The sequence below is a fragment of the Centrocercus urophasianus genome, unplaced genomic scaffold, assembly GCF_019232065.1.
Source record: "Centrocercus urophasianus isolate 14NV4802_14NV808 unplaced genomic scaffold, USGS_Curo_1.0 seq_33, whole genome shotgun sequence".
NCBI classification, from domain to species: Eukaryota; Metazoa; Chordata; class Aves; order Galliformes; family Phasianidae; genus Centrocercus; species Centrocercus urophasianus.
This window is the reverse complement of record NW_024884900.1, coordinates 4,578,671-4,604,255: the sequence shown is the minus strand read 5'-3', so window position 1 is coordinate 4,604,255 and position 25,585 is coordinate 4,578,671. Positions and strand designations below refer to the sequence as shown.

At 49.0% G+C, this 25,585-nt stretch overlaps 1 protein-coding gene across 1 annotated transcript in view; it reads right to left on the bottom strand.

Moving 5' to 3' along the window:
* Positions 1-284: 284 nt before the first annotated feature.
* SLC43A2 (solute carrier family 43 member 2) overlaps positions 285-25,585 on the bottom strand; it is a 25,919-nt gene continuing 618 nt past the window's right edge. Inside the window, exons 2-14 of the mRNA XM_042829977.1 lie at positions 24,322-24,519; positions 17,959-18,148; positions 16,996-17,051; positions 16,215-16,291; positions 11,262-11,354; positions 10,922-11,055; positions 10,347-10,549; positions 9,604-9,747; positions 6,131-6,269; positions 5,589-5,721; positions 4,595-4,668; positions 2,787-2,910; positions 285-1,952 (exon numbers count right to left, since the gene is read on the bottom strand). Of these exons, the coding sequence (XP_042685911.1) occupies positions 1,791-1,952; positions 2,787-2,910; positions 4,595-4,668; positions 5,589-5,721; positions 6,131-6,269; positions 9,604-9,747; positions 10,347-10,549; positions 10,922-11,055; positions 11,262-11,354; positions 16,215-16,291; positions 16,996-17,051; positions 17,959-18,148; positions 24,322-24,481 (1,689 nt within the window). The 5' untranslated portion in view covers positions 24,482-24,519 and the 3' untranslated portion in view covers positions 285-1,790. The remainder of the gene's footprint in view (positions 1,953-2,786; positions 2,911-4,594; positions 4,669-5,588; positions 5,722-6,130; positions 6,270-9,603; positions 9,748-10,346; positions 10,550-10,921; positions 11,056-11,261; positions 11,355-16,214; positions 16,292-16,995; positions 17,052-17,958; positions 18,149-24,321; positions 24,520-25,585) is intronic.

The following is a 25,585-nucleotide window of genomic DNA, read 5'->3' as shown; positions in this document are numbered from 1 at the left end:
TCTTCGGAACAGCGTAGTGTTGACAGCAGGCAGTAAGGCTGCCTCGGAACAAACACATTTAATAAAGGCAACATGTTAAAAAAAAAAATAATAATAATCCACAGATGTGTAAAATGTTCAAGTGGCAACTCATTTCCTAATAAGTTATTGGAGACTAAAAGGTACCGTGAGTGGAACACCAACTGAACTGCCACCGGGTGGCCAAGGGCAGCGACTCAAGATGGCGCTGCCGTCCCACACAGCCCATCATCCCGGTAACCCGGAGTTGGCAGCTCAGAAGACACTCCACCTTCATCATTGATTTATTTCTCCCGGCCAACTTCCCTGCAGTCACTAGTTCAGCCGCTGCAGTGCTGCACGCAACACGCAACGTGTGGTGGCTAATGTGAGTCACAAGATACCGAGGCTGAGCTGCTGACCTCGAGGAGAAGGTGAAAGGGAGGAATGTCTACTTTAGGCAAGGCCTAGGAAAACCATTATAAAAATAAGCGGGTTAAGAATTCCCTTTGTATTCCTTCTATGGCGGATGGGCCCTGGGGCACCTTTACCCACATGTATTGCTCTACAAGTCAGCTTCACCATACAGTCGCTCACCATGCACTCTGTCCAGACAGAGCACCGACAACATAGAAGGCTTTTAATACAGCCAAACCAGCAGCTTTTTGGTCAGTCAGAGTAACCTGGTGTTCAGCAGCTTGGAGCCTGTGTCAGAACAATATAGATAAGCTATGGCTAGAGGAAGAATTACTTTGCCACATCACCCTGCCATACATCCACAGGATCCAGTTACCAAACACAAGGAGTGTGCTGCACTCTTGACTCTTCTCAACAAGAAGTCAGCTTACGACAAGTGAACACCAAGGTATTTGGAGCCCCAGAACCGGCTTCAAGAAGCTTCTCCACTTCAGTAAATACACGCTGCTGCTCCCCTCCTGGGGTCATGTTGGAGGGAGGAAGAGGCAAAAGGCAACAAGTCTCAAAAGCACTTCATCGGTAAACAAGATCCAATTCCTATCGCAACAGTTCCAGGACTGCAGGCAGTTTACAACGTGTACAGGTGGCTTACAGGCCGGGAAGAGAGGAATACCAAGCCTTTGAAGGCTTGGTGTAGGACCAAGAACAGTTCAGTAGGCTCTTCATTTCTGTGTGGAAGGCAGATCCATTGCTCACAGTCTGTGTCATTGTAGTAATAAAACACTGGGGAGCTGTCAGTGCCAGCAGCCAACATTTAGCAATACACTGAAGCCGTGCTTACATATGAAGGAATAAATCCCCTTCCCTGCCTCAGAAACAGTCTGGGATACCTCTGGGTAGGCAGTAAAACTGCTGAGTTCAGCTACATATCAAGCAGAAAGACCATTATGAAGCCTCAGGAAAAGAGGAGAGTGCAACTTACATCTGAGACAGTCAGCCAAGGTTGGGAGAAGAGGAGGGAAACAGACTTCAAGCATGTTACATTTGCAAATTCAAATTAAGGTCTTTCTTCCCTCTTCCCCCATCCATCTCTTCCTTCTCAGTTTCCTATGCAGAACCTCTGCAGCTGGAGAGTGTGATCAGGGGGTAGTTTAAGACACAATATCTGTGTGGCCTTTGTAAAAAGTCTTGTGTTCTGGAGTAAGGAGTGTGAAGTCTCCTCCTGCCATATATCTGAGGAAAGCTCAGTCATGATGTCCAGCCCTCACTCCAGTGATGAACAGAGCCAGGAGAGAAAAAGCCTGGCCTACACCACAGGTAGAACCCACGGATATGGTAGGAACCTGTACAGGGGAGGTTGCATTTGAAGCACCAGTTTAAACAAAGGCTTCCTCATTGGGAGTGCCATTGATTTTGAGGAAGAGTTTGGAATCTTCAATCTTCTGTTTCCTTTCTCTTTCTAGCCTGCGTCTGTAGCAGACCAGGTAGATCGGAAGGCAGAAACCCAGTAAGCTCAAACCAAGCAAGCCAACGTTCACCTGCAGGAAGATAGACAAAACAGACAGGTTAAAACAACAACCAAGTCATGCATGCCCAAGTGTCAGAACCCAGCTCACGTCACTCAGCTACAGGCAAACCAGGAGACGCCCTGCTCTCTGTATTGGCAACAACATCCTTTGTATTTTTATTTATACTCTGGTGCCCAGAGCATATAAATTAAATAATGCAAGAGTTCATTGCTCTGGATCTTGGCTGCAAGAGTCTCTTGTTGCACACAACAGGTAGGGCTGCTCAAGGTACGTTTCTTTTCCACCAGCATCACTGAGCCATGTGTTGCTGGAGAGCAGATGTAGGCACACGCAGCCTAGAGATCAAGACTCTCCAGAAAACTGACACATTAGTGTCAGTGAGCTGCCCAGACTTTCAGCAATACACCACACATTTGTCCTACCCTCAAAAGCCACTTGGCTTTCCCAACATTAGCATCAGCAAGACAAAATTTACTGATCATTAGAGTTTATTGTTATCAAGAGAATAACGAATTTCTACTGCATTTGAGGGCCAGACAAATTAACTCATTTTTACCTTACAGATTTTGACCTCCTGTGCAAACTGCTTGTGAGGAAATAAACAGCAGCCTTCTCTCTTCCCACACACCAGAGAAGGGTTAATGCCATTCCCTCCCAGGGCCTCATTACTCACACAGGAAAGGGTCTCTTGGACAGCACCAAGGTAACAGCAGACTGAGGGACACTACGCTCCCTGCTGTTTATAACCTTGGTCCACGCACAGGGGTGATTTTGTTTTCAGAGAAATGAACCCAAGTCATCTTCACCAACTGGAACTGCATATTATATTTAAGAATAACTTGCCCAGAGAGGGTCTCCTTCCAGAGGTCCTGTTACTGCCATAAACAGAGGCTGCTGCAGAAGGGCAAAAAGGGCACTGATCAACGACTGCAACCCTGTCAAGCTACCAAACTGAGTAGAGGGGTATCTGTCAACAGAAAAAGCAATAGCATTATTATATGTCACCTTGACTGCTCACAACACCCAGCTCAGGTTGCACTCCCAGTAGACCAGCACAATAGAACATAGTCCCAAGAGAGGCATAACATGAAGAACTTTTCTCTCCTGAACTTATATACAGCTACCTCTTATTCTAGAGATTTTAGTTATACATGGTGGTGAGCATAATGCTCTCTAGATCAGAGCACAGCTGGTGATGGAACAGATGCCTTCTTCCCAGACAATTCTCATCCTGAATTCAAAAACTTAAGAAATACCAGATCTAACACTTGTTTTGTTGTACCATAAGACAGATGGAAGTGCTTATACAACTACTCCTATTGCAAAGGGAAAACAGTGTTGACATTTACTAGTTAAAAGCAGGGCCTCTTTATCCAGATGACAGCATTAGCAGCTATGCAATCATTTTCATCTGGCCACAGCAATTCGCCCCATTTAGAAGTGAGTGAAACCTGCACAACAGGTTACTGTGTGTTTTCCTTTTTAGAGGACAAGTCTGATCCCATGTCAAATTAAACAACACTGCTCATTGGAAAGTGCTGAATATCAGATACTACTAATGGAAAAATAAATCTTAGGAGCAGTCCAACATCTGTCTCTTTTCACAACTGACCAGTGTTTAGAAAAAGTCAGGTTGGAAAGAAAAAAGTCAATCACAACTTTCCAGTATTCAAATAAGTCAAACTGAAACCAAAAATAAAGAAGTTGGAAAGAGCTGCAATGGTCAGAGAAGTTTAGCTTATAAGCAAGCTGATATCTACAACAGCAGACATTTACCACAATGAGGACAGAAACATTTTGTTTCCAGCTACCATAGAACCAAAAGTTTGCATGTTTTTGATTTAATATTGTTTTTGAATCTGGAATACACAGGCACTGAGACCAAAACCTTTCAAAGGAGTCTGTGGAGCCTCCATCCATGGAAATATTCAAAAGCCAAGTGGACACAGGGCTGGACAACCTGCTCTAGCTAACCCTGCTTGAGCAGGAGGTTGGATTAGATGGTACTGAGAGGTCCCTTCCCACCTCAACCACTCTGTGATCCTCTGAAAGCCAACAGTTTCTTCCTGTTTTCTGCCCAGCAGCTCAGGACAGAGAGGCAGATCTGTTTTCAAAGTGAAAAACATTGCTTACTAAGGAAGAGAGTATTTAGATCCAGCTATCGATAGCTTTGATAAGTTGGAAGCAGGATGGATGATCCACCTGGGAAAGGGAGTATGCCTCACTAATTGGGCAATGCTTTACTAGTGCAATTTCACAGCAGACCAGCAGCAATATGCTCAATTATGTTAATGTTTCACAGTGCTTTACCCAGACACATACACACAACTTCCCATTATAACAGAAAAAGCCTTGAGCTCTTACCGTATAACCCTAGTGCCAATGGCCGAGTCTCACCTGCACAATCGATACGTTATGCCTCTGTCCTGGCAGTAGTTATGCCAAAGGGGTTATCAGTTTCCAAAGAAGGAATGTAACAGCCAGGACTTCAGTCCAGCTGCTATCATGCCCAGCAGGGACAGGGAGTAAAAACTGCATTATTTTTCCCCTCTGACAGACTTCAATTCCCGATCTCCCTCTCACCAGGACTTCTTATCACCTCAAACCAGTTTATCTGTCCAGCCTCATATTATAGGTAAGCAGAAACTTACACAGCTGCATAGAGGCCTCCCACTGCTGAGTGGATAAATCCTCTCACAATTGTGTGCAATATGAAGGAAAGAATCTGCAAAGAGAAGAATAAAATGTCAAGTGCTAGATGCCAAGGGTTACCAGACCCCAACACACAACCATTCCTAAAAGGTGCTCTCCTTTCTAGCACATAGGCAGACCTGAGCAGCCAGAGCCCAAACCTGAACACCGGCACAAGGAAATAACTCGTATTCATCTCTAAAAGCAGTGTTGTTCCTTACTGTGCTGACATGTCGTGTATGGTTAACCTCAGAGAGCATAAGACCTCTCTCTTTTGTAGATGGCACTGTTTCAAGGACACATACCCAAGAAACGGTAGCAGGGGTCACAACATTCTGAACTCATGTCCAATTTAGTTAAATTTCCACAAGTTATTGCAAACATGCAAATATGAACAAACGACACCTGTTTGCTTACATCACCAGGGCATGTCTAGGGATAGTATAAAAACCACTGAACTCATCTGTCAAAAGCAGGTGGTGTCACAAAATAAATATTATAACAGGTTTATAATCCCACTGGTACCATTGGGCACAGCATTTGATGCAGAAATAACCTGCTGTACGTACTGGCGTCACAGTCAGCAGCTTAAATCAAGCCCAGGTCAAAAGCACAGGCACTGCTAAGAGCACCTCAATAGGGAAGTATAGGATGTGTAGTTACAGAGCTCAGCTGCACGAACTCTATGTATAAACCACAGATCAACTCTGTCATTTTAACTACACTAACTTCTCAAGGTTACTTCACGATGTGTCAACTGAATGGTGCTATTTGTTTCAGTTTTAAGGCCAGGGTTCCCAAAGCAGCACAGAGATCTCCCAGCAGTGCCAGAACGCCCTCCTGCCATCAGATAGTTCTGCTGGTTTGCCAGCTATCCCAGCATCACCGTGCCTGGCATTTTGGCTGGACCCCTGCCACCAGCCCCTCCAGCACACCTCCATTTGACCTATTCACCTGCAGCTGCAGATTGGGAATGAGACAGGTGACCCCAAATCCAACCAGCAGGACATTTGTGAATGCAAAGGCATTGGTGGCGTTGGTGATTTTCTGGATCTGACGGTCACGTTTTTTCTTTTTCTTGTCACCTCTGGAAGAATAACAAAACCTGCATTAGGAAAAGCACTTTCAGCAGCTGCTGAAACTCACAGTTGATATAACATGAATCTTGCTATCTAAACCACTTTGTCTGCAGGTCTGGCTATGGAGACAAAAGGATCTCCATCGGTGAAAAGTAAGGAACAAAGGGCAGTTATTTCAGTGCTGCTGCTGTTATACTAGAAGGAAAGTCTGAATCTCTGTGCTACAATTTAGATTTGCTCCTCTTAACTGATCTTAGCAAACACGGAAGACGCCAGTCCCTTCCTCCTTGCAACTATCAAGTCTTCCTTCAAGCTTTCTTTTCTATATTGGTGAACCAACATCCTTTTCTTCTACATATCTTCAGAAGAGGAGGCCTGCTACGTGGCTGTATGCCCTGCATGGTGCTCACTACTCACTGCTCAGCGTTGCTCTCCTCATTATCTTCAGAGCCATCATCGCATTCTTTCAGCCTCCAGTCCATGACGTACCCAATCACAGGTGCTGTCAGCAGGCACAGCAGTTGCAGTACCCCAAAAATGGAAGTGTAGAGACTCACTGCAGGGGAAAAAAAAAATAAAAAAGATGCTAAGGGTGTCAGTTCAAGGGATAAACCATCAGTAACAGGAAAACAAAGACAGAAGAAAAGAAACATCCTCCTCACTGTTCACCTTTCCTACTAGAAGCCCAGATTCTGTGTACTTGCAGATTAACCCGCAGGGCTGAAAGCAGCTGGGATGCAGAAGTCCTCCTTCTGTTGTATTTTTAGAGGAGCATCAGCCCAACAGCAGGCAGGACCAGCAGGGGCACCCAAAAAACTGCCTTGTGCCAGTGAGGTTTCTGCTGGCTAGGAGCAGCAGGGAAAGTTCTGCAAGTGATGCATCCTGCACAGCATCCCTGCCTTAGTCATCTCCTCTGCTGCCTGGCAGGGAGCTCCAAATGCTGGAGCTTCTGATCTGCAGAAGATGCAAGGACAAGCCATGCTGGGAAGGTGAAATCTATGCCATTTTGTGAAGAATGGATTAGTTAGGAAGTGCCTCTATGGGAGGAAATCAGCAGCAAATAACACAGCATCTGTGAGCAATCATTAAAATTTCCAACTGATAACAATTCCCTGCGTATTAAACATAGGAATAATGTCTACATGGCTCTCTAGGGGAAAGCTGATGCCAGCAGACTTAGAAGAAACCTCCCCCCTCCTGTTATCAGACAGCTCCCCCACCCCACAATGCTGTTCCCACTTCCTCTCTGCAGCCCACACGATGGATCTGCAGGCATCACACAGAAGGGCTGGTGAGTCAGTGCACCACAGCTCTGAAATAAGGATGTGATTCCAAAACTGACTATCTCAGCACAGAGCACTCACGAATTACAGCACTGTAAGCAAAAGCAGCCAAGAAGAATTTTAGTTTATCCCTCCGATGCATCGCTGGGACTCTCAAAGCACTGCAGCCATGAAGTCCCAAAATCAAGGCGGTGTTGGGAGGGAGGTTTCCAAGAAGCCTTCCTCTCCTATGCAGTCATAGCAAACCCCAGCAGGGCTGCCTCGCAGTGCCAGGCATGGCACCAGATGATCCCTTCCTGGCTCCAGTTGCTGGCTGGGAAACTAAGAAGAACTTCCAGCTCCAGCCTCTGAACTCACATTCCTGTCCCCATTACCTCTGCACAAGCAAGCCCTGACGTGGCCCCACATCCCATCTGCTGGAGCCAAAAGAAACAGGTGGCATCACCCTCTACAAACACTCCAAAAGCTGATTTGCTCTTGCACGGTTATTTTTTAACAGAGGGTAAGAAGCAAGCCATGCTGTCAACTTTTGTTTCTCTTGCTACTCTGAACACTTAATCTTAGGCTCTAAACAGTGGGAGCAGAAGCCAGCTTCAAGCAGGGAACAAAGTTTATGGGGACAGCAAGAGAAGAAGTCCTATAGGAACAATCTCCTCAATTTATCTATCATAAAAACTGTCACTTCCTAAGGAGGAAAAAAAATGAAGCAAACACCAGCAGGTACAGCAAAAGCAGAGCAAACAGAAAAGGTTGCAGACACAGGCACAACCCTTTATACCCCCTGTTCTGTAAGTTATTACGTCAAACTGCCCTGAGCAATACAGCCAAGTTTTCCAGCCTGTCCTGGTTCTTCCCAAGGTCTCCAAGTACAACCAGATTTGGAAGCGAGGTGACGATTTATAAAAGGCAAAGCCAAATTAGAAGTCTCAAACAACAGGTCTCCTCTCTCCTGCCTTCCCATGGTACAGTTATATGGTTTAGAGAGTTTCTGTGTTCTCTAGCTTCTCCCCTCCACCTTTTGGGGGTTTCCAGAAGATAAGGAACCACACACTGACTGCTTTTCCACCTCAATGTTTCACAATATGAGATGCATGGGAAGCAGAACTTCCAGTGCTTCACTGCAGCTTCAAGACTTCATGCTCTCTGATTTCCCTCAAATCCTTCTCTCCTGGGTATATTGCAGTTTTCTTTGACCTAACAACACTGACAGCTCTTTCCTCCCCTTGCTGAGTACTGCAGGTGGGGAGCTCTGAGCAAACAAGTAAACGATGCACAAACAAGGAATCTGAGGGAGCAGCATCCCATCCTCTCCTGATGGGCATGGATTACATTTCTAGAGATCTGCGTGCATCTTGGAATGGCTCTCACTGCCTAACACTGCTGTGACCAGACAAAACCACTGTTTTGCTGGTGCCATGGAAACACCAAGACAGTGGATTGCACTGCGAGCCCAGGCTGCATTTGGGGGAGGAAGGAGAGAATGGGAAGAAATCTCTAAGGTGGCATAGAAAAACAATTCACCCAATAGATACAAGTTCTTTTTTTTTAAAAAAAAAAAAAAAAGCACAGAACTTGATTGAAACAGAATTGGCAGCATAAATTGATATTAATCTTAAAATACTGGGAAGGGGGAGAGGAAATAACTAGAGCAAACCAGGGGGGAAAAAAAAAAGAAAAAAAAAATCACAGTACAAGAATTACAAGGTAAGCAGAAAACTGAGCTGTGCTGAGAAAGGTAGGCAGCATGAAGTTTGTCCTGTTTACTGTTTAATGCCTAAACTGGCTCTAGAGCCAGGAGATAAAGAGCTGAATGCTGCAGGCTGTCAAACGCTCAAACAAAGCAATTCAGGGAATGCCAGGGCTTGGAGTTTCCTTCCCTCCCCCAGAGCTCACTCCTGTTTTCAGAGGAGTGCCTCTTGATTTATCAGCTTCATGCAATCCAGATTTAACAAGTTCAAACTGGATCTTACTACAAAGGACAAAAAAAAAAAAAAGAAAAAAAGCTAAGTCTTGTTTTGCAATCCTCTGTATTTCCAGCAACAGTAAACTAATGTACTCTTTCCTGTTTGCTCCATGTACTGAATCAGAGCTATAAATACAAGTCCAGCACAGCGAACACCCCTGAGCCTCCCCACACTCACAGGCTGCACAAAACAGCCATGACTTCACTTCTCCCACCCTGCTGCTGGGACCAGACACCCAGCCCAGCCAATGGTCATAGAGTCAGCTGCTCTGTATGCCGTGTTTGCTTAGGATAAGTAAAGCAAATACCTAATGAAATAGGTTTCCCAGTTAAAAAAAAAAAAAAGCCACAGTTCACCCTGAGAGGGCATTTCAACCAGCTATCGGAAGGAATATCATGGAATAGTGTTTAACAGACTCTGGGCTAAAATTAGATTGACATTCAAGTGTCCACCTCACTGTGTCCCTCTGCCCTGGGCCAGCTCCAGCCTTCCACTGGACCCTACCAGCAGCAGTCACCGCACCAGTAATTGCTGTAGGTGGTGTGTTTGCTGAGTAATCAGTCATGCTGACCTCTGGGAAGGATCGAGTCTGGGTCAGCACCCAGTTCCAAGGAAGCAGATTAAAGTCTTCAGGTCACCCTACCTTGGCTTTCATCTCCGGACAGAAACTCAAGGATGGTGTTCATGGCCCCCATGTAGAAGATGAGCCGCAGCTGAGTGACACACATGGTGATAAGGCTGAGCAACAAGATGGGGCTGAAGACACTCTTCATGAAGGAAGGAGAAGCTACAGAAGGAAAAAGAGAGTCTCTGAAAAAGGCAGCGTGGTCTTACAGACAGGCATGACTTCAGAAGAGGCTGCAGATCTTGGGTTAGCAGGCCTTCTGGCCAATCATCCCAGCTTGGTGCCAGTGGCAGCCCCCAAATCCGCTGAGAGCAACTGTCTGCAGTCTTACAAACTTCCTTACTGAATAGTGATAGATGCTGGGAGTTTGGTCACCAAAAACTGCTGCAAGGTAAGTCTCACCCAATTCTGGTGAGCAAAGCAATAGGAAACTTCAAGCCATTTCCTTCTGCCATATCCCTGAGGAGGGAAGGCTGGGAGGTGGCAGCAGCCTGTCTAAGAGGCAACAGTGACCAAATGTGCTGCCCTATGGCCACACCATTACCCACGTGGTCATCCACACCAGGCAACAGCATAGTTTAGCAGGAAAATGTGAGCAGGATTCCTTATATAACTGAATTCTTCTCTATAAAGCTGTGCCTGGCACATGGCCCTGGCAACATACAGGACATGTATCGCTCTTCCTCATGTAAACAGGCCTGGAGCAGAGCACCAGCCTCCTGCATGCACCAGCATCCCCCAGGGCACGTGGTGAACCACACCTGTGCTGTCAGGCTGGCACTTCACTTCAAGGTCCACCGTGGACAGGCAGAGCTTGTTGTTCTCTTGCAAGGCTGCTGATTCTTTGGGGCCCTTCATGGAGCTCCCCACGCTCAGTCGGCGTCCCACGGTTGTGACTTGCTTGTAGAACTGCTTCCCGGTGATCTTGTGGTCAAATCCCAGCCAGCTGAACTTTATTTTCACCCTGTTGGGCAGTAAAGAGAACGAGGGCTGCAACACAGGGTGGGAGTTAGAGGCAGCAGAGTTGTGGGAATCGGGGTGTAGGGGGGATGCAAGGCACTAGGTTTCCACCTACAATCCCACAAGTCATTTGGATCCAGATCAGACAGATGTACCTGGACCACTTTGGCACAAATCAGTATAGGAATGCTTATTGTCACAGGCACATCGTTCTCCTTCATGGTTCCAATGCTTTGGAAGGTAAAACTTTTCACAGGTATTCACCAATCAAGATATAAAGCTATGTATATAAAACATGTAAGGGAATTCCCTGCCCGCTCTTCTATATTGGCTGTGAGGAGGATTAGCCCCCAGGGCTCATCTAGTTGATGCTTACGTATAGTCCATGTCTTCTGGTCCTGGGAAGGGCTCCAGTGGCCAGTTGAAGAAGCAGTTGAGGAAAACTAGTCCTGCACAGCTTGCCCAGACAAGCAGAATAAGGATGAAGGAGACCCCAAAGTCATATATAACCTAGAAAGCAGAAAGAAGTATGATTTTGGCTGTAAGAGCAGAAAATTTGGAAGTCTGTAAACACACACAGGAACTGAATCTTGCAACAGCACATCTGTAAAGAAGTACTTTAACAATTCATCCCTCTTTCTTTCGACATCATTGCTAAATGGTACAAATCTCCAGCTAAAAAGCACCGGTCATGAGTCACAATCCCACAGACTCACCTTGACTCCTGGGAAGGTCACAGCAGAGGAAGCATAGGAGCCGATCATTAGAGCAATGAACGTGGAACGAAGGTCACCAAACATGTTGGGCAGCTGGGGACAGAAAAATCAGTTGGAACAGGTTGTTGCCTGGGTATGGGAGGGCGAGAGGAGGGGAGAAACCTCTTGAGAAGATGCTGGCATTCAGAGATAATAATACTGGGTACCAGAACCCCCAAAAAACCAAGTTTTGTTCAAGAATGGTTTAGCTCATCAGGATGAAGATCTGCAGGTTGCATTGGTATCTCCAGTGTCAGGGAATGTCTACAACCCACGATTTATGTGCTTAACAATACTGCTTCCTTCCAGACTGACAGCATGCTTTGCATTGGTCACCTTTAGCACAGGATCCTTTGTTCCAGTCCTTGTGCTTTCCTTAAAGGTTCCCTTCCCCAAGGTTACAGCCACCACTCTCCTTTTAGCTGAGAGTTGTTAGAGATGGGCTGTAGCAGCTGCACAATCCATAACACACCTTGGGCTGCCAGTTTTGTTTATACACCTTGGGTCAGCACCTAATCTTTGCAGTGGACCGGAAAGCTCCTGCTGTAACAAGAAGGAATAGAAACTAACATGAACGGTGTTACTGCTACGTTGCCAATACCAGCCAGCTTCCCCCATGCAGACAGACTGTATAAGTGAGATTTCATTGCCTCCTTCCTGCTCTTTCAGGTCACAGAATCCCCAGATCCACTCAGGCATCACTACCACGTCAGCCTTGGGGTCTCCAAGGACACTGCAGGTGCCTTCAAGCACTGAAAGCTAAACGGCATTTTATCTGTTTTCAAGATAGCAAAATGATTTGGAGAATATTGGATTGAGTCTGAGCAAGCAAATGCTCTCATCTCATTCTCATTTCGGTGCTGGAAAACAAATCCATCTTTTCCAGGAGCAGCATATAAGGCAAGTGAATCTGGCTTGTGTCACAGCGGGACCGGCGTGTTTACAGCACAAGTATTCCTGCACAGGAACACTCAAGGATCCATCTGGCTGTTTATCATCCCTCTGCCTCACTGCAGAGCTTTCTATGCAGCACAGCCTCCAGGTCCTCGGATAACCTCAGCCAGAGAACAGCAGCAGCAGCAGCAGACACTGAGCCCCAAGCGGGCACAGCGGAGGCAGCAAAACGCTGCACTTCTCTGCAGCAAGGAACCTCACACCCATCCCCACATCCCCGCACCCGGGAGCGCTGCCAGCAGGCTGCTTTTGGGAGCTGCAGGCAGGAAATGGTGAACGATCCAAATTTCTGTTACCAGGCATAGAAATCCCTCCCTGGAAGTGCTGGCCTAAAAAAAAAAAATAAAAAACAATGCATCCCAGAAAAGAGCATCTGCAGGATGAAATATCTGCAGGTTGCAGGGACTGGCCATTGTCACCAGGCAGGGTGTTTGTGTAATCTCGAATGCCCCAAACCTAAAATAACCTCCAGAAATTACAACAAACAGCTGCTGCTGCTGGAGAGCTGCAAGCAGGGCGAGAGCTGCACAAACACAGCTGCTTCTTGGCTCGGGTTGCTCTTCCCCAAAGTCTCAGAGATGACAAAAAGCCTTTTTCATAAGCAGATGAGCAGCTCCCAGGTGGGTCCTCCAGCTCTGGGGGTACCAGAGACCCAGAGAGAGCCCGAAAGCAAGCAGCTACTTCTGGGAAACCCAAATCTGCTTCTGCTTCGGTGGGGACAAGTCCTAGAAAGGCTTGAGACTTTGGAAAATCTTGTTTGGCAGCAAGCAAGTGGCCGGATTAAAGAAAATTGGACAAGGAGATTCAGTGGGCTGGATAAGATCTTATCAAGTGCAACTGCTAACACTGAGCACTCAGGAGGAAAGGAAACCTGAGAGCTGAAGGGACAGAGGGAAGGAAAAACAGCCTGGGTCTGGACAGAAAATCCCTCAGCCTGCTCGTGTTAGCACTGGCAGTGCCTGCCTGGGTCCAGGCTGAAGACCAGCTACTAAAATAACGGGCAGTATTTTCTAAGCCAGATTTCCAGCATAGCAGCGAGCACTGGAAAAACATGAACCCTGGGGATGAGAAAATAAAGAAAGAAAACAAACGCACAAACCACAGAGCAAGTAGGATCTTTGCCTTCTGCCAACAGAAGGATCTGATCCGCAGTCTGACCTTATTCCTGCAGGCCAGAATTGACTCCCCCACTGACTTCTGCCTATGCTGGTACGAGTGTCTCAACTCAGGAAGACCTACCATGAAGAAACATCTTACGTCTTCTGTTTAAAGGTCAGTAACACTCCAGGTATAATTAACTTCGTGCCCTGTCTGAAAGATACTTGATTTTGCCACACCAAAGCTGTTTTTTCCTGGAGCCCTTTACTACAGGTGTGCAATCCCAAACTGATAAAATCACTTCCTTGTTTCCTCTTGCAGACGACTTCTCCTCATTTGCCCTATAATAAGACCTCCAATCAGTTTTATGTGTTTTCATCTTTTCCCTGGACACGCTCCCTATACAAAGAGCACCACAAAAAAACATGGCAGTGGCATTACCAAAACCAGCTGCCCTCCTATTGCAGGGACTGTTTGAAAGAAGAGAAGAAGAAAGAAAAAAATCCATAAATAAAAATCAAGGGACTGAGAACTGGACTTGGAAATGGCATTTCCATTCAAGCTAAGCTTTGTCTTCCCTATCAGGGGGTATATTTGGAAATAATACAGACAATAAAAACATGTTCTCCAGGAAAGCCTCATACTGCCTGCTTTGTCCTACACATATGGAGACTCCTGTTCCCGTTCTCCAACAAACAAAAGATCACAGAGCCCTAAATGCTGCTAATATTTCTGAGCAGAGCAGATTCCCTACACAGAGATGCTCCCCCCCCGCTCCGACTGCAGGGCGCTGTTTGTAGCAGAAATGAGAGCAAAGCAGCTGCAATTCTTTGAAAGGAAAACAGGACAGAAAACAATCTATAAAAGGCTCTTTGTGGTAATTTATCACACATGTTTATTTCTTTGCATGGAATAGCTTCGGAGCAGAACCAGTGCCAGATTCCTGCGTTGCTGTCAAAGCCACCAATACGGATCTGTTTCCATTTCCAATCTCCACTGTATATTGGCTAAGAGCAAGTCACGAGGCAGCAAGCTCCCCTCTGCATTTTAACAGCAGGCACAGCCTGACCTTGTTCCCAGAAGCAGGAACATCACCACTCCCCCTCCTCCCCGGCAGGCAGCCCGCCCCTGCAGCATGCCACTGCTGTCAGCAAACCCTGGGGACTCAGTGCCAAAAACACCTCCGACCCCAACAGACACCTATCATGGATTGCAGTCCCACACTGTAATCCTCAGCAATCCCATTTATCCCTCAATTCCTACAGGAGCACAGAGGGTCGGATTCTCCATCATAACGCACCGTGGCCGCGCAGGCAGGTCCCCAGCACTCAAAAAAAGCATCCAACCACTGCACGCATGGAACATCCCAGCCACGCACCGCTCTCACCACCCTGGGGTGACAGGGAACAGCTCAAGTGTGTTTCACCCATTTCCTGGAGCGCTCCAGATTGCTAGCAGGACAAAGTCACCTTGCTTTGACTCATGCACACCGAGCAGCCGGGACCTGCATCAGCCAGCACAAGCTTGCTTGGCAGCAGGCACTGACGTGTGCTCAATGCCACTTTACACAGCAACCTGCTATCCCCATGTCTCTCCCTCGCCACACGCCATCCCTACGGGCCACAGGTGGAAGGGACCTGCAGGAGAGCCCCGTATCACCATGGAAGGCAGCTCGTGACAGCAACTTGGATCACTTCTTGGAAGGTTTCACCTTTTTCCTGCAGATGTACTTCCTCAGAGCTGAGAAACTGGCTCATTAATGAGGGTGTTAATAAGTGGCTTTGTTTATTTCTGCCACAGAAATAAACTGTTAAACAGCCACAGAACAGCACATCTAGTCTCTGCCCTGCCCTCCATCATCACCAGTGGCTCCAAAATAATCAGTGACCCATTAATAACCACTCAGAGAGACAAGAAGCACTGCTGGCAGCCATGAGATGGGAATTCTGTCCTCTCCCCCAGTAGCACCAGTGTGCTTCTCTCTTCCTTGCTTGTATTTGAAGCAGGATGACATTTGCCCCACAGATCTCTGGGAGCATGGCCAAGGCTTCCAGTGAAGAACATTACATACGTCCAAGAGACTGACATCTGCACACAGTTTTGAAAGCTTTGAATACAAAAGCAACAGCAGCAGCAACATCACAGTTCACCCAGAGATCTGCAAACAACCCCTGCCAGGTTGAGGTCTCAGGTCAGCCGGCACCTAACCCACGTTAAATTAGAGGTAACCTTAACTAGCAGTTTAACTTTTAACAGAGAGCTCAAGGCAGTGCAGTTGAAATCAGAGTTTTCAACCAGTGCTTCCCAGGCTGTTTTCTAGGAGATTTTCTGCCCAGCCCTCTTTCAGCCTCATTGACATAGGTAATGAGGTGGAAAATGAAGCAGCTACTTGGAGAACGATACTGCTCCCATCTCCAGGCAACACGAACCCCAAAACACAGAGCCCCAGCTGACAGCTGTAGACCTATGCTCCTAACACAACCCATGGGCCGAGCTGACTGACATGGCTGGGCAGACAGAGCCCAATTCACTCAGTGGCTCAGCATTTCTAAGGAAACCTGGATGGGACTCTCACCCTTTTGTGCCAGAGAACCACCATTCTCCTGGGGAAGGGATGCAAAAAGCACTCACAAGAAGCTGCTACCCCACTGCAAGAAGGGGGGAAGTAAAGGGAAAAGCAGCCTTGGAATAACCAACTAACACCCAGTCCTTCAGGTGAAAGAGCAACTGATCCTTTGTACCAAGCAAACCCATGTGCTCATCAAGCTGTAGGCAAGAGATCCACGTTGCTCCTTCCTGCTAGCCCAGCTCCCAGCCACAGTAAGGAATAAACCAGGAGTCAGGTGTTAACTCTTTGCTTACCGTGAGTGATGTGAAGGTCATGCACATCCCACCAAAGCCGTTCAGAGCCAGAGCGATGAATATCAGCACAGACAGAGCTGCAATGACAAAGCCCAAGTGCCTTTACCAGGGTGGGAGGGAAGGGAGACCACCGAGCCCCCTGGACTTTGATCCTGACACAAAACCTCAGAGGTGGTTCAGCACTCTGGGATGTGCTATGCTGCCCCTGCCCCAGCTCATCCCACCAGCACACATTTCCCAGCCACATGGAGAAGGATGGCTTGGGTGCAGTGGCCTCTTGGATGGATGGGTCTCTATTCTGTGATGAGTAGGCTTGCTGATATAGCTTGTCTGAATGGTCTCAGAATCATAGAATGATTGGGTTGGAAGGGATCTTACAGCCCACCCTGTTCCTAGCCCTGCCATGGGCTGGGTACTCCCTACCAGCTCAGGCTGCCCAGAGCTCATCCACGGCCTTGGGCACCTCCAGGGATGGGGCACCCACTGCTCTGGGCAGCAGTGCCAGGGCTTCACTGCTCTGAGTAAAGAATTCCCACCTAGTATCTAACATTAATCTCCCCTCTTTTAGTTTAAAACTTTTTCCCTTGTACTATTGCTATCAGACTGTATAAATAATTGCTTTCCCTCCTGCTCATGAGCTCATCATATAAGGAGGATCCCAGATCTGCACATAGAGCACACGGCTCTGTGCACCCCAAAAACGTAGCCATGACCCCAAAGCCCACCCTGAGGCTCCTCCCAGCCCCAAAACCTGCCCCAAACAGCACTGAGGCCCACTTACTGTTGGGGTTGCTGGCACCATATGCGATCAGCACACAGGACACAGCAAAGCAGGCACTGAAAGGGAAACAGAACTATGAGTCTCCTGCAGAAAGCTTGACATGGGCTAAATCACATCTCCCTCTCCTTCCTTAGCACCTTGTTGAGCAAGCTCTGAACAATTTGTGTAAGAGGGAGCTGGTGATTTGGAAAGAAAAAAAACTAAGGAAATACCCAAAGATTACAGAGAAGCCTTGCACAAGGGCTGAAGCAGCAACATTCCCTCCCACGGCTGTGACACAGCTCTGTCTGGACCCAAAAGCATTTGGTTTTCCAGCACAGAGCTTTACCAGCCTTCCCCTCGAGGTGACCAAAGGCAGCAGCAGCCCTGGCCCTTGCGACTCAGTTGCAGTACTCCTCTCAGGTAGCTCTGAGTCAGACTCGCTCTGTTTTCCCCACCCTGCCTGGTTTCTGGTTCTGAAAGCCCAGCAATGCTGGGATCCAAGTCACTATTACCCCCACATGCTATTACAAAACCTGCAGATGATCTGGTTATCCAATTCAGAAAGCGACACAGATGCCAAGTGACAAAAAAAAGGGACCTAGGGAAGGCAGGCAGGAAGGACGTGCCTATCCTGGAGTTAAGTCTCCTGCTTACTAGCTCTGATGTAACATCTTGGTTTTGTGCCTCTCAGGACACAGCTCCCAGCCTAAGGAAAGAGCTACCCACTGTGACTCACAAGTGACTCCTCTTTTTCCCCAGGCTCCATCTGTCCAAGGAGCTGAAGCTCGGACACCGAGTCTCAAACCCTTCCCTTACGGAGCAACTCACCGTGCAGCCCCAAACCACCCCAGAGCTGCTCCAGTGCAAAGCCAGCAGCTCCCATTCCGATCCCCTATTGTTCCTGAGGTTGCAGGGTCATTGCCAACAGGACCCTAACAGCCCCCATCCACCCCCAGCCCACCCTGTGCCCAGGACACCAACCTGCCAAGCAGCCGCAACTTGCGAGGGCCGTACTTATCCATGACGATGCCCAGGGGCAGCGTGATGGCACTGAGCAGGAAGGAGCCAATGGTGAAGGCCAGGTTCAGCATCTCATCCTGTGCGTTGCACGAGGGCCATTTGTGCTCTGTTGTGGTGCTGTTCTCAGACTCAGGGCTGTCTGTGAAGTTTCCTGCACAGGGTGATAGAGGAGCATCGCTGCAGTGTGGTGGAATGGGGAGATAGAGATAAACCCCGTGATACGCTGAACCTATTGAGTGGGGATACTCAATTGTGATTATAATCAGTAAGAAATGGACAAAGAAGAGAAAAAGAGCAGAAGTTGAAGTTGATGAACTCAGCTGGGAGCACCAGGAATCAATCTCCCACCGAGGAGCAGCAGGGCAACAACCTAAGGACAAGGCAGAACCACCTGAGGACAGAGCTTCGTTCATTTATGAAACGAGGCCCCTGCAATCACAGGGCGCTGCCTCGGTAGGACAGCAAGTGACAAACACAAAAATAAAGCCCTCCCTGAGCACTGTGTCATCACAGATCTTTTCTGAGCTGAACTGGAAGCTCTCACAGCAGACAAATCAGCTATTTCAGGCCCTGACACTGAGCTGATGGGAGCTGGCACAGCTCGAAGGACGAGCCTCCTGGCCTTGCCATGCAGGGGACATGGTGGCACAGCCACCCAGATGGGACGAGCACTGCTCCTACAGGCATGCAGCTCACCAGTCACTAATGAACTGATGAACTCACAGCTTCTGCCCCATCATTAGCATTTTCTCTTCTTTCTGAGAAGGTTTAGGCCATGCAGATCGGTTACACCTCTGGCTCTCTGGTCGTTCCTTCACAGGAGGAGCTGCGCATGCAGACTCCCACGCTGCGCAGAGCTCGTGTTGTGTAACAGGCACAGAAACAGGACAGGGAGGAAATATAGGAAAAAAAGAGAAGTTCCCTTTTCCCTGCAGCAGCAGTTTCAGTGCCTCTTGTCACAAGTCCATCCCAAGAATGCTTACATCCCCTACAGCAAGCATGTATGCCTTTAGACTTTCATTAACCCAGAGCACCCATGCGCTCCACCCCTCCTTCTCCCTGCGCTTATCTGTAGTTTCTGTAACCTTTGCTGGGATGACAAAGCACTTGCCTTTTTTTTTTTTTTTTTTTTCATACTGCTGCAGCAAACCAGTGACAGAAAGAAAGCACTCTCTCCCCTCCATATTTAATAATTGATCTGACAAAGTTCAGTACTAAAGAAAAATTAGAGAGGAGACACCTACGTGTGAAGCAAAACCAGAGATTGCCAACGAGCTGCAGTTAATTAGCAGGAATCCCTCATATCCCAGTGCCTAAATGCTCTCTGCTTGCTGTGCTCAGCACCCCCTCGTGCCACCCCACGTCCCCATGGATCACACCATCCCATCCCCATCCACCCAGCCCTGGAATCACAGCAGTGACTGGTCTCATCCTGTTTCTCCCAGCTGCCATTTGCACCCTGCTTGCCCAAACAACCCTCCCGGCTCTGTGTCAATGGCAAACAATTGCAGACGTCACGTATGAGCAGCAGCTCAGAGGCTGATGTCAAACCTTCCTCTGCCCCCTCCCAGCCTTCTGCAAGGTGCCCCCATTCATTTTCCTGCAATACAGTGATCTCAAACGGTCTGTGATCAGTGATCACTGTTCCTTCCCCCTTGCCATTTGCTCCTGGTAGAGAATTAATCCATTCTTCCCTAACTATACTAGCTATGGATATGCAAAGTGTCAGATGAGGCCCCAAAAGCCCCTTGTCCCACCACCATCAGCATCCCTGTAGTAGGGTGGACAATAGACCTGAAGAGTACCTCTAGAAATCAGCCTTGGCGGAGCTGGGAGCCTTTGTAGTTTGCACAGAGCCCCTAAATCTTCTGATCAGCCCCATGCCAGGCTCAGGACCTGAGCACTGCTGCCTGGCAGCATTCCTGTGGGCCAGGGGCTTCACCCACAGCATCCCAGTTTCTTGGGCCCTCTGCAAGTTCATAACAAGCAGAAGTGGACTAGAGGCTGAACTGAGACAAACAAGGAGGGGAGGGGGGAAAGAGTGACAAAACTGCAGCAATTTCCATGTGTCAGCACTCTGCAGAGCCTGGAAGGAGGGTGGGGAGACACAGGCAGTGCAGTGACCTTACAGCAGCACGTGTCACCAGCCCTCAAACCTACAGGGACCTCAGAGCAGAAATGCTTGGAGCTGGAGCAAATGTACTGATGTTAACATGTTGATGGACACAGTCACAACGTGACCCCAAGGAGCAGCAAGAGACAGAGGCAGCACTGCAGCAGGATGGAGCAGGGCACCCAGCACCTTGTTTACAGCAGCTCTCTGCCAGTTCCAAGGAGGGGCCGGGCGATGTGGAAATACAAATTGTTTGTGAAAACAGCAGCAGCCCCTGAGCAACAAGAGAAGATCCAGCGAATCGTAATGGAAATGATTCAAGCAGCCCTTGGCATCTTCTCATCCTCTTGAAGCTGACACCGTAAATAGGGCATTTTTGGAGAGGCATACATGCAAGCCCACCTGCGTGCCATGCAAACTGACACTGGGCACAGCAGCACAGAGGCTCAGGCCATGCATGGCCACTGCTTTCTGACCAACAAGCAAGAGGCTGCAAGTCTTTATCAGCAATTACAAGAGCAAAGTGCCTGCTTTTACAGCTCTCCCTTGCAAGCAGCAGGATTTCGGCTGCCCAATTAGTAGTTGGAGTTACTATTTAAAGCATGGCAGAGCTTAGGTGAGAGGAAGGCTGCCTTGGTAATCATTTATGTCAAGCTCATCTCTGGGATTTGTTCAGGCTGCAACATTTAAAGCCATCCTTCCTCCCAAATTAAGAGCTGTCGGTTCCAGCAGAGGGTCAATTATTAACTGTTCTTTGCTGACCTCTCTGAGTCTGCAGGAATGAGCCCGGCTGTTCCAGGGGCTGCTGCCATCTCACACCAGCACCAAGGATCCCTTTCATCTTTGTAGCTTAGATCAGAGAGCGAGACAGCCCCAGCCATCCCAGTAACAACCACAGGCACACAGGGCCTCACCTTCCTCTTTTTTGACAAAGAGCAAAAAAACAAACAAACAAACCAAAAAAAAAAAAAAAAAAATGAGTGAGGAAGAGAAAAACAAACAACAGGAGCAAAGTCTGGGAGCACTGGTTAAAAAAAAAAGCCAAGGCAAAAGGCATGTGCAAACAGCCGATCTGCTGCCTGCCCACATAAGAACATGTTTTCTCTTTTTCAGGATGGTGTCATCGTTCTGGGAACTGGGAGGAGATGTTCTTGCTTTACACCACTGCAAACACCATCGATTTGGGTTTCCCTCTGATTTCACCTCCAGGATCTCTCCAGGCACCTGGCGAACTCCCAACCTCACACACTGCTGGGTTATTTAACCCCCATCTGCTCCCTGGCCGTGGCCCCACTGCACAGCAGCTCTCACCCCACGCTGACACAGCCAGCAGCTGCAGCTCAGCACGGCGTGCTTCCTGTAGAGCTCAACCATCCACCACGCTCACGCTTTTCCTGTTTACAGGGTCGCACATGCAGCCCTTCCACAAGCACTCATCACATCTCACCAGCTTGAATGGGATAAAAGCAGCTGTACAAGAATTCTTTTTCCTGCACAGAGAAGCTGTGGGTGCCCCATCCCTGGAGGGGCACAAGACCACGCTGGATGAAGCCTGAGCAGCCTAAAACGGGGAAGGGGCCCAGCCTACAGCGGGGGGGGGTTAAGCTCAGTGATCTTTGAGGTCCCTTCCAACCCAGCCATCCCATGGTTCTATGATTCAGGCTGCATCTCCCACCTCAGATCCCAAGCTCCCACCACAGACCCTATAGCCACAGCTCAAAGCCAAGCTCTGCACTCTCTGCCCTTGCCTGCATTGAGGTGTGTTGTTGACCTGTGGTGAGTGAATCAGCTTATCTCATCTCTTTGGCTTTCCACAGCCCCATTTTAGAGGTCCCCTTCCAACTGGCTCCTTATCTCTGCTCTTTGTGAGCTAATTATCAAGTTCAGTGTTCTTTTTAACATGCTCCAGAAATGCCCGAGACTTGAGCTTCCCAATCCCAGCACTGCGAGTCCCCGAACGGATCAAATTCCCAGCAGCTGATAAGGCCCAAATCCCGATAAAGAGCGCAATCAGCATTTGCTGCAGCTGGTTAAAGGCCAAGTAGTAGTGTAGTAAAATGCAAATGGGAACAAAGTGCCACCACCAGACTCCTTGTCAGCAAATTTCAAGCATGCTTCTCAGTGCGGTCAGATCTGCCGGCTGGAACGGGTAGAGCCCTCCACTCAAACCCTGTTGCAAAGCTGCTTTACAAATATTTGCTACTTCGATGTCAGCTTTGTGGATGTCCACCTCCACTCCCATACAACAGAATGGACACGCTGTGTTTGTGAGGTGGATGAGCATAAGCCAGAACCAGAAGCTGAAGGCAGGTGGAGAGAGGGGGATCTCAATGGGAAGGCCACGAGGCATTCATGAACAGCAGTCCCTTCCTGGGCAGCTGCTGCTACCTGCAGAGAGGAGACTGCAGGAAGGACAAGGTCTAGTTTTGTCTTTTGCTGGAAGATACCACGAAGCACAGAGCTTTTGCTGACAAACACAAAGCTCTGCCAAGAACCTTTGGCTCATTAGGAAAAGTCTTTTTTTTCCCCTCCTGTTTTGCAACACATGCACACAGCAACATTAGGAACAACAAGTGCCCAAAGGCTACTAGTTATAATTTCTTTCTTTCCACTAATCTGCCAGCCAAGGGCTGCACGAGTCATTGGGTTATGCTGAGAAAGGAAACCACTAGGATGCCCTAAACCGAGCAGGGATCAAACTCAGCTGGGTGCCAAGAGCCCTGCAGCCACCTAGGGCTGCACCAAGGGTGTGTGTCCCCAGCGCTGTGAGCTCTGGCTCCTCTCTGCCTAATCCCTGAGATTAGGGCAGTGGGGACAAAAAACAAATAAAGGAAAATGAGTAAGCAAGGGTGAGCTGGCAGAACTGGTCCTCCATGCCCATCGCCTCAGAGGACATTTGAGGACGCCAGTATTTGAGGATGATGGAAAAGCCTGAATACCTGAATTCCTCCTAGGGAGGAAGCCGTCCCACCCCAGGGCACAGTCTGGCACCTGGGAGAGGCCATTACCCCCAGGGCATAATTCCAGCCCCACACGTGTGCACCATCCTTGCAGCATAGGCAGACCACAGCCTGCAGTCAGCAGGGAGAGGCCAAGGCAAACCTCACTGATATGGGAGAAGTGGGCAAACTGAATGCAACCAAAGCAAATAGCAGCAACGTGGGACTCAAGCAAAGCATGGTTACCATCTCTGGGCACAGTGAGGAAAGCAACTGTGCTTGGAGACAGTCAGCATTTGCTTATCAGCTCTTCTGTGCTTTATCTGGGTGGCACGTAACCTCCACCTAGGTTTAATGGGGTCTTTCACACAGGTCTGTGACAGTCACCATTCCTGAGTGGAAGCACAGAGGCCTGGAATGACGGGCTGTCCCTTGTATGCTCTGGAAGTGTAAAGGCATCACCACACCACGAGCACAGGGCAGGAAGACAACCAAGCCCTCAGCTACAACCAGGTGCAGCCACCCAGGCTCAGCAACTGCAGCCACACGAAGAAACAACCCTCACAAGCAGCTGGTGAGCAGGAAACACTGTGAGCAAAGGAAGGAACAAAGCATCATCCCACCTATTCACAGCCACTTGTTGCTTGAAGTTGGTTTCCCCACATCCTCAGATTTTTCCTCCCTATTCTCAGCCATTACCAACTGTGGGCCCACACTCCTGTTTTCCAGCTCCCTTCCCTTTGCTGCTTCCTCCTCCATCCTATGCAGCCAGCCCACAATTGGATGCAGCCCCAACACTCAGCCCCTGCCTCCCTTTTCCATTCCCTTTTCAGCACACACAAACCCTCCTCAAGAGCCATCATCCCCCAGAGCCCCTCAGTGCTCCATAGGCCTTTCCCTGTAGAGGTCAGCCAGGTGTCCACGCAGATGGAGAACCCATGGCCAAGTGGAAGAGAATGTCCAGAAAAGCTCCTTTTCCATTCGATCTGCAAAGCAGCAGCAACCTCAGCCACACAACACCATCACAAGGATGCCAACTAGTTTGGAAAGGAGCACGTATCCCATCTCTCCATCCCAAAACTGACCAAGGCCTCAGACCTCCAACCAACCTACAGCACCCCAAGGCAGGGAATAACACTGGTGAACCCCAGCAGCCATTCTTATGGAATCATTAAGGTTGGAAAGATCTGGTCCAGCCATCAAGCCATCCCCAGCGTGCCCACTCAACCAAATCCCTCCAGCTCTACCCCCGGCTCCTCACAGCACCCTTACCTGATTCGTGGCACAGGTAGGAGTAAAACCCTTCTGCCTTCAGCATGATGAGCAGGGACCCCCAGCCCAGCAGGACAGCTGAGAAGAGCAGATTCTCAATGATGGCAGTGAATGCCATCCACCAACGCCGGCGGTGAGCGGTAGCAAGTGTGGGTGCCATGGCTGCGTGGGAAGTGCAGCCTCGTCCCGAGCCTCAACCTGCAGGGAGCAGAGCAATGGTGGTGAGCTGAAAAACACAGCATATGCTGTGCAAGGACTGCAAAAAAATTGCCTTAAGGAAATCTCTCCACTGGAAAGCAACAAATGAATGAAAGGCATTTGAGCATATAGAGTAAATTTGCAGGTAGTGGCTTGCTGGGTGACCAGGAAGGCAGATGGAGCATGGGTGCCCTTCGGAACAGCCCCTCAGTGTGCCAGAGCCACTCTGCAGGGCTCCATTCCACCTCCTGAGCAACAGGTATGAAAGCACAGCAAGAGCCTGCTCCAATATTCCATCCATCTATAGGGCAGTTAGGAATTGTGTGCCAGAGTGGGGGCTGCAGCTCTACAGCAGCTCTGCTTTGGGTCAGGAGCACAGATCAGTGCTGGGAGGTGGCTGTGAGCACAGCTCCTATGTGTGTTTACAGCACAGAGGGATGGGCAAGGAGCCCTTGTTGCTAATCAGCACAGCGGGACGCATCCTGCCCCACAGTAGCTGTGCAGATGGCTGGGCACACTGGGCTGGGACGGCGGCACGTGCTGTTCCATCTCAGCACACTGGCATCCCCCAGGCTGCCCCGCAGATGCTGGGGATTAACAGCTCCATCCCCACCTGTCCCAGACCCTGTGGCCAAGAGCAGATGGAAGAGCAGCCCTGAGGAATCGGGGGAGCTCCAGAGAGCCCCAAGAAATTCAGCACTGAGGTCATATAGCAAGTGGCCATTTTAGACAAGCTGTTCCCCCCCCCAGCTTAGAGCATGCCCTGATAAGGCGCTATAGGGAAATCAGCGAGCTGCATGCTGCAGCCTAGAAGGGTTTCTCGGGGCTTTCCACGGGGCTGAGGCCCCAGCACAAGGCAGCAGGAGAACAAGGCCACCCTACAGAGCCCCCAGCAGCCCCCCTTACACCCCCCCATCAGTGCGCAGGCCCACAACGCGCTTCCTCCACGCCTCCTCTTCCTCACCCTCACCCCATGCAGCCACTCGCCCACCGCCCCCAGCCCAGCACACGCACAATCCCCGCTGTGTACTCCCCTCTCCCTTTCTCACTCCTCCACTTCTCCCCA